The sequence below is a fragment of the Opisthorchis viverrini genome (genome assembly GCF_000715545.1).
Source record: "Opisthorchis viverrini unplaced genomic scaffold opera_v5_226, whole genome shotgun sequence".
NCBI lineage: Eukaryota > Metazoa > Platyhelminthes > Trematoda > Opisthorchiida > Opisthorchiidae > Opisthorchis > Opisthorchis viverrini.
The window spans coordinates 742,715-752,044 of record NW_008751881.1 but is presented as its reverse complement, the minus strand read 5'-3'; the positions used below and the strand labels follow the sequence as shown (position 1 = coordinate 752,044).

Genomic DNA, 9,330 nt, shown 5'->3' with positions numbered 1-9,330 from the left:
AACAGTGTGCTCCCGTTTCCAACCCCAAGTGACAGCCAATCCCCATAATTATTCCCCTTGACCAGATGAACTGAAACCTTCTTGTTTTACTGAACTATTTTTATAACTCTTACGGTCTTTGGTTGGACATTTTGATTTTGCGGTTGCTCGCCGTCGATATCTGTTTGGTTGTGACGATATCGATTTTGAGGCGTGGTGATCTGCGCTTTATCCTCAGGCTGGTAATTGTACCTCCTTATTTTTGTAACCCTACAGTATCTGCAGAGGAGAATCCGTTGAGTACCGTGATTCCAGAATTCGGATTTCTTGGTCGTTTTCCTGGATTGGCACGCGTGACTCAAACTCAGAAAGCAGATAGCCGTAACAGCCCCTTTGAAGCCCGACTATTCACGCGCCAACTTTGCTCCTCGCGGCAGTATATTGTCTTAAATCGACGACAAACACCGAAGCCCTCAGGCCCCTTCGTGAATGGCCATTCACTACTCCCAACAACGAGCAAACCTCTACCCTACAAGGCTTATTCCCGCAGGATTTCTACAGTGTCGCTGACACTAATAGGGCCAACCGGTTATGAACGTCCATCTCTGCCTCTTGAGGCCTGGTTACAACCAAGTCAGCCAAAGGACCCCATGCAGAAGCAATCGTTTTCTCAATCACTTTAGTTCCGATACGAGCATAAAGATATGCTTGATATTCAGCCCCCCACTCCCCACGAGAATAACTGGTACCGCCATCCAGAGAAGTCAAGACAAAGTCATAAAAGTTCCTCTTATATTTATTTCCTTAGGTAAACCATCCATCTGGTATTAGGAAGTTTCAGTCACCCAAAAGGAACTGATGCCCGTCGTCAGACCACTGCGCTGGCTTCTCCCTGCCCAGCCATACAAAACCACATCACCAACACAGCATCAAGATTGCCTTCGCCTGGCAATATTTCTAATTAGCTTGTGGCCAGCAATTGTGAAATTAATCACTGTGAATTTGAGATATTAGAAGTGAGTACAACTCCCTCGCCGCTCAACTACGACATCCTTCCGTGAGATCTTTGTTGCTGCTGGTACCATATCGCAATGACCACTAACCCAGGCCTCACATACTACCATGTTGTTTGCTTTGGTACAAAAATTTACCCCAGATTGATGAACCGGTACTTCCCGAACCACCTCTCAGAAGGCGATCATGCAGCCGAATGAATTTTCACATCGCCAAGGTGTGTTTCAGTTTCATCAGAACACACACCATCTTCTAAGCGGCAGAAGAGGAGAGGAAGTATAGATGAAGGGTGAGATGTTAGTTTGAGTATTTGTTTGAGAGAGATAAACTATTAAGATTCTTTAGCCCCGATCTTTGACAGTAGCTGCTACAAACGCCCTTGATGCTCGCTACCCACCCCGTCTTTAATCCACATAGACCTCAAGCTGAACTGACTTAGCCTATGATCCTGCGTTGGCCTTCTTCTGCCTGTGTGAATCCCCTTGACTAAGCCAAAATTCTGCTGCCCACAGAATTTCACACCCCCAATCCGATACCCTCAAACATGGCGCTCGCTGTAAGGCTGACGTGACATTGCCCTACCTACTCTGACGGAACACCTGCGACTATTTTATCCGTAATCTGGACCGCATCCTCTTGCCCTATCGGTACCCTAGCGGCAGGTAAGGACAAACTGTTTATCCGGGCTCAACATCATCTGAGGCGAGTTCGTCATAATCCACCCGACCGCCCATCTCACTTCACTTTCAGTTTGTTTCCCCCAAGTTCTGTCCTGAGCGTTATCAAAACTTCACTCCTCCACAGAACTTTTACGCACTACTCCGGTCAAGCAGCGATACCAGTGAATCGTCACAGCAACACTGTACATCGTCATTCTGCGACTGAAGCTACCAATTACCTGTAGTGTAATTTCTCCCGCTCCATCATCACCACATTCGATTTTCATGACCCTGGCCGTAAACGCCACTGTTCAAGACCGTACGGCCCCAGCAGGTATTTTTAATTGAAAATGGCCGGCAGATCACTCACTTACTGTTGCTTAACCAGATTCGTTGTTCTGGTTGATTATTTTCCAGCAATTTACAGTCTGCTACCCCGTGCCACGCAGGTTCCCCTGTTTTCATTTCCCTCTGCTATTTTGTTGCTTGCCATCTTCAAATCGTAACGGTAAGATTCTGTTTCAATTTTATATGTTCCCTAAGAGATAAATAGCCCCATTAACCGTGTTCCTGCGCCTCCACCACAGCAGCAGCAGTATACATATCACCCCATCTGCATCGGATGATCCCCATTATTCGTCTGACTGCACCGCTTCCGTTCGTTCCCGAACATTCACAACAGATACCATTGATGTATTATCACTATCATTATCATTCTATTCGTGACACCGTTATAATGTCTGACGTAATGTTTCCCACCAACGGTGAATAAACATTACCAATTATTAAAAAGCCCCTAGGTGGAGCGTTGAATGCCCAAATGAAAAGTATCTCCGTGGGTATGCTAATAAGGAGTCTGCTATCTATTTAGAATGATGGCTTAAGGCCATGAACAGGCCAGCCTAGCGCAGCCCAAGAGGACATCGACACCTGCACCGCCCGGCAAAAATAATCTTACCATTTTCTCCCACAAAACTTATCATAAATGTCCCAAATACATATTCAAACCACCCCTCATTTCAGTTTGCGGGCGTTTTCTATGCTTACAGCTGCTCCGATAAGGGCAAGTTCCCTTCACCACTCACCTTACTGCTCACAACCTGTTTCCCCTACTGTCCATTTTCTCTCAATGCCGTTTCAGTACAGGGCGCAAGGAACCCACAACAGCCTTTACTATAGTGTAAGGAGATCTGGTGATTTCTGATTGAGCTTTTATCCCGTGAGTGAGAGTAGGATATGACGGAAGGCCAGAAGCACTGCTCGGCTGCTCCAATCTTAATTGAAAATACTAGCAATGTTCGCTTCGGGGAACAATTAGTTGATTGGCTCAAGCTGCCGGTTCGCTGCTCTTGGCAGAAGGGTCGAGATTGCGGCCCGCGGCATTGCGGGGTGTTCACGCCCGATAAGCCTTTATAGAGATAAAACAGCTGACGATTACCAATTCTCTTATTTCCATCTCAAGGAGACCCAACCTTTGAATGGTGCGACGGCTTTTTCAGGCGTAAACACCCTGGAAGTATCCCAGTCCATACAACCACTGGGCATACAGCTAAGAGTGCCTTTGCGACACGTCAGCCGTCACATGACAAAACTTATGCGCCCCGTGCAGCAGAGTGGATAAGCAAAAAGGTGTTTGCGAGCAGTCGCCCACCTTTCTTCGCCTTGATCCATTAACATTTGTGCTGCCCCGCATAACAATCGCCCTCAAGTGGCCATCAGTGCCAGGATCTTGGTCAGGCAACTGCAAAATCTATGCTTCGCGTCGCACCACTCAGATCCATTTCTCCGCGTGCACAGTTGACGCCTTATGCTCCTATTTTTGAGGCCTTCAAAATAAGAACACTTCAGCAACTCACCCGACGAGCAGATTTTGTGCATGCTACTTTGTTGGGTGGCATCTTTTGTATCTGTGGAAGTCAAATGCAGAATCCGAGAAGAGTTGTTGAGTTTATGGCACCCAGTGTATTCATACGCTACGGCCCGCATATTATTAGTGATTTCGAAGCAAATGTTACGGGATGCACATGTGTTGCAAGTGCATATTATTGACTGCTTAAGCTTCATTTCTTCACCGGACATCCGTAAATTCTTCGATCTACTGTTCCACTTTATGTAATGACAAGAACCTGTTCTAGTCGAAGTAATTGATGTAGTTGTTAATCGTGCTTATCCATGCATCAAAAAGTCGTAGCAGTTAGTAAATGAGGGATACGTTTACCGTTAACCGACTACCCCATTTTTGTCTGGTCCGAACAATGATGGTGGTGAAATTGGTGATGAAAATGGTGAACGTCTCCATAGCATTGTACTAACCACTAGTTGAATGTAATCAATAATTGGTTTGGACGCATCTGGTTTCGCCAATCAGCGTTTGAGTCAAAATGATCACATATTGCTAGGTGAAGACTCTATTTAATCCATGACAAAAGATCTCTTCGGGGCACGTAATTTGTAAAGAGCACCCACTGGTTTGCTACAGATTTTCAAAAAAGTCGCTAGACATTCCTAAAAAAACACCCTATTCAGTAATGAAGTATCTTTATAAGTTGATTTTAGAGAAAAACACCGTAGCCTAATACGCAGTTCTCCAAAAGTGGACTCTTTGTGGACCATAAGCATGAGCCTTGGCNCCCAAAACTTCACCCTGTTCCTTATGAGCAGAAATTCGCCGCTGTATTTCTGAATGGCCTCTAGATATTGTGGTAAGGAGCTTTATTCCTTCTGGTTGAAGGTACGGTTGGGCTAGATGGCTGAAGCAACAACAACCAGAGCGCAACATGTGTGTCTACGTATATATGGCGAACAGATGGCGAAACAGGAGCAGAGGCTAGTTTGACCGGGAAGACTTTGAAAATGTCATAGCAAACAAATAAACAAGGCCCCTTAGAAGTTATTTTAAAATATAACATTTAAAATCTGACACATAGCAAGGACCAGATTATGGATCGCTTTGGCCGCGTATTTGGAATTAAAATATGTTCCAGAAAAACTAAGGCCAATTGTTATTACTTCTTTTAGCCAGGCATGTTCTCAAACCAAATTTTCCAACCGCTGGTGTGTTGAGCACACACCTGCTGCTACCGGCTCTCGCTTTATTGCAGTACACACCTTCGGCACCTCAAGTGGTAACCCGGAATCGTCATGTCGGATTCCGACCCAGCGGAGTGCGTTTTGATTATTTTTGCATTGCGTTGAGTGTTTGTACAGATCCATGCGCAAAATTGACCAGCAATCAAAGACTTCCTTGACCTCAAAATAGTATCCTCAGTTGACAGATCATGCAGAAAGTGATATTGATTTGTTATATATTTTAGTGACCATTATTCCCATGCCTATGTCAGTTATCATGTACAGTGAGCTGTACGGAAGCTTAGTGCTAACAAGGAGATTTAGTTCGTTCAGTTTTTTAGCAACTTACTCGTGGGGCACATACTCAAGAGAACCACGTATCTAGATGTGTAAACAAACTCAGAGGTTGACCGGAGGAAAGGAAAATGCAGATGGCGTATGTTTGTAGGCTGACAGTCATTTTTTCGCGCGAAGTGGCGCACAAGATTTTTTGACCGGACAGCCTAGCCAAGGTTTGTATGTGGTTGCGCGATGAGCCAATGTCCGGTTAGGTTCCCAGAAAAGACCGTGTTGACCCCATCTTTGGCACCTTAAATATCATGCCTAGAGGTGTTTAGTTCAAAATTGCACCTTTATGCTGGCCGTTTTTCATAAATGTGTAAAACTTCTTCATCGTATCTCGCAATTTTTTGTTTCAATTCTTTTTCGGGGCCTCCTTTCCCCGTGATTGCATCGACATTTGGACCATCATATTATGGTCCGATTCTGCCCGTGGTTATTATGATGAAGCAGCTGTACAATTCTCTTTAGTTTTTAGGACTAAATGTCAATGGAATATACATTAGAATTACTTCGGTAGTATGTATGAATGTCCCACATTTTATGGTGATACTAGATATATCTTTCTGTAAACCACCCAGTAATTTAGCGGGTGCCAGACTTTCACATGCCACTAGCTCCACGAGGACAAAGGCAGCGGTTTACTGAAACAGACGACCCGATTCTGTGATCACACGCTGCGGCCCGCCAAATCTAGTCAACTAGGTATTATTCCCGCATTAAATCTTGTTGAACCGGTCGAAACCAGTAAAAATTGTAATTGCGCATATGAATGCATGCACTTGGGCAAGAAATGTTAAGGCTATGATGGAAATGAAAATGAATACTGTGGGGTCGATAGTCGCAGGTAAGTGTCAGTCGCAAGTGGGAAGAAGTAATACCGAGAAGGGCCTTATGAAATGTACTGGGCCGATGAACTCTGGACGATTACCTCATAAAGAAACAGTTACTAGTGGGAAACACATTCTGCGCCGGACCAAAGGCTACGTAATATAAGTCGGCAGTATAACTGAGGTGTTTGCCTTGGCAGCTATTTCCGAGTGGATAAAAATTCGGATTAGATATTTGTCCTGGCTGAAAAGACCGCTGGTCGAATAAGCGTTCCAACTGATGTTATGTTGGACATTCTGCATAATCAGAATTCACCGATGATTTCAATTGGCAAGAGACGAAAAGCTAGCCTCAAAACTTGCACCGACAAGTAGAAGCAGGGTACGGTCAGAAAGGCACGACGATGTCACCTCGATTAGTGATGAAACGTTTGCAATCCACCCACCAAGCTCAGCAAACAAACTTCTCCCTCTTTTTATGTATCTTGATCAGTTAAAAATCTAACTGTGCCTACTCATTGCGTTTAAAATAATACATCATCTAAGTAACCTTTTATCGGCACAGAGAGATTTTACGTCAAAGCTTTGAGCTTTCGGGAACTAGCACAAGATTTTCCCACGTTTTGGACCATTTGCGCGGCTGGTGTCAATCCAGGTTATCAGGGGGAGGAAATGTTTCGGCGTCTTTTTTATAACTCAAGACCTCCCACCGGACTACTTCTGATAGCTTAAGCTCCACCTTACACGAGGCTTCTGCTCCCTGATCGCACATCGGTTTGACCACCCAAGTCCATCTATCGATTCATTTTTTAAACAAAAGCTACAAAAAATGGCACATGGAGTGTTCAGTTAGCCGTGAGACACTTGGATTTACTTTCCCACACCAACATACCCAGACGAACAGCAAATTCAAACCTCAAACATATTTTCGTGCCCCAAATCCATCAACACGTCACTTCGCAGATCGTAACCCTAATCCGATGGCTGAAAAGTTTGAGAAATGCGAGTCTTGTGGACGAAACCATTCCAGATATTCATGCCCCCACAGACGAGCGGAGCGTTTCATCTGCGGTAAAACAGGACACATCCAACTTGTCTGTAAGTCGAAGAAAGTGTCACTTAACTTCTGACCCAAAAACTGATGTGAAGGCATTATCTGAAGATATTTCTACTCTTGTTCTATCCGTTTTGTTCCAAAATGCGTTTTTACAACGTTGATATCCGCTTTTGGTCAAAGGCATGACTTTATTGTTGATACTGGTAGTGTTGAATCCATCATTCCACAATCAGCTCTAACCGCATTCTAACTCAGTGCCGTGATAGTGCCTACAGATGATAACATTCGCGGTATCACTGGACATTCTGTACCTTTATTTGGTCGTTGCACGATCCCTGTGAGGTTACCCTAAGGTACCTCTATCGATTGTAATTTCTTGGTTTCAACGTCGGGACCATCGATTATCGGACTCAAATTTCTACACTCACTGCAAACCATTATCACCTTACTGACTTCTGTGAATGAGAATGAACTCAAACAACTGATTCTGAAATGTTCTAAGGATACAGGTGGCATGCAAATTCCCAAGGTGAGGCTCGAAGTTACAGGAGAGCCCATACTTCTTAAGAGACGGATTATTCCATTTGGCTTACGCGAGACTGTTCGTCAAGCAATAAATTCAATGTGTGCGAGAGGAATTCTGACTCCTGTCGAGTCATCAACTTGGGCAACTTTGATAGTTACCCTACTGAAGGCTGATGGTATTACCCAAGAATTTGTGGTGGCTACAGGCTGGCGCTAAATACGCGGCTACTACAACGTACATGCACCACTGAAGAGCCAGAAGATGTACTGTATCGTTTATCAGGTTCATGTGTGTTTTCAAAAATCGATCTAAAAGATGCTTATCTTCAAATACCACTGGACGAAGCCTCCAGTAACCCTACCGTGATCAACACACCCTTTGGGTTATTCCGACACAATTTCCTTCCCTTTGGTTTGAACGTTTCACCAGCTGTATTTCAGCAAGTTATGAATATTATTGCAAAAGATTTGGAGGGTGTTGAGACGTACCAATATGACGTCATTGTGCACGCTGCTGACAAAGCTACCCATGATATGCGTCTGTTGTCTTTACTGAAGAGATTTTCTGAGTTCAATGTAGCTATTCATCCTGATAAACGCACTTTTGGTGTCCGATCATTTTCATGCCTTGGCTACATTGTGGATGGCAGCGGTTTTAAACCTGATACAAGACGTCTATCCCCTTTGGTTAATGCGCCATCACCGACCAGTCTACAAGAACTGCGTTCAGTTCTAGGAGCACTCCAGTATTACTCCCGTTTCATTCCTAATTTCGCCAAACACGCAAGTTTTCTGTTTGATGTCATATCTTCCTATCAATTTTCTTGGTCCTCCAACCATGAAAAGACGTTGCGTGCAGTGCCCTTGAACAGTGTGGTAGACCAGTGATCTGCATTTTCCGTCGACTTTCAAAAGCCAAACGTGGATATTCTCAGACTCAACGAGATGCACTTGCTGTATATTGGGGTGTCAAACGGCTCCATAAATATCATTTTGGATCGAACTTTACCACTGCTACTGATCACGAGGCTTTGAAGTTCTTGTATCATCCAACAAAGTCTCTGGCGAAGTCATCTGTCACGATGGTGCAACTGTGGATTATCGCACTGAGTTCTTACACCTACACAGTGTTTCATCGTAGTGCGAAAATTATTCCTCGTGTTGGTTTCTTGTCAAGAATTCCATCATGCAACCCTGATTCAAACAACTCAGATTGTCTGTCTGTTCAACCATTACCAGTCAAGCGGGATGTGCTTGTTGCTGACACTAAAAGGTATTTCGCTCCCATTTTCTCTGCACTGCGACGTGGCTGGACGCAGCAAGAACGACGCCGATTTCCTGCTTTCTATTGTCGCCGCGAAAGCTTATCCGTTACTCCGGGTGGTTTGCTGTGTTTTGAGGATAGAGTTGTCATTCCACCAACTCAGCGAGCGGCTGTTCTTGCATATTTACACTCTGGTCATCTGGGTGTCGATAAAATGAAATCCCTTGCACGCTTGTCATGCTGGTGGCCGGAACTGGATGCTGATATCAAGCATACTGCTAAGAATTGTGTTAAGTTTGTACATAAGAGTCATAACAAGTCTTCACAGTGGCATCCGTGGCCAGTTACTTGTGCAGCATTTCAACGAGTTCATGCTGACTACTGTGATCCTTTTCTCGGTAAATACTATGCTTTGGTCGTTATTGACGCATATTCACGTTGGCCTGCAGTTCTTCTAACTACGTCTCCAAGTGCCGAATTCACTCAGCAGGCATTAGGGAAAAGTATTCACCATGAAGGTGTACCTACTGTTTTGGTCACTGATAACGGCACACACTTCACTGCAAAATTCCTCGAGGAATGGTCAAAGGGGCT

General features: G+C 44.5%; 1 protein-coding gene across 1 annotated transcript in view; it reads left to right on the top strand.

Moving 5' to 3' along the window:
* Window positions 1-8,360, top strand: part of T265_08549 (hypothetical protein) — a gene marked incomplete at both ends in the record, with an annotated part of 19,051 nt that extends 10,691 nt beyond the window's left edge. The window contains one exon of the mRNA XM_009174386.1: window positions 7,756-8,360. Within this exon, the coding sequence (XP_009172650.1) occupies window positions 7,756-8,360 (605 nt within the window). The remainder of the gene's footprint in view (window positions 1-7,755) is intronic.
* Between the last annotated feature and the right edge of the window lie 970 nt (window positions 8,361-9,330).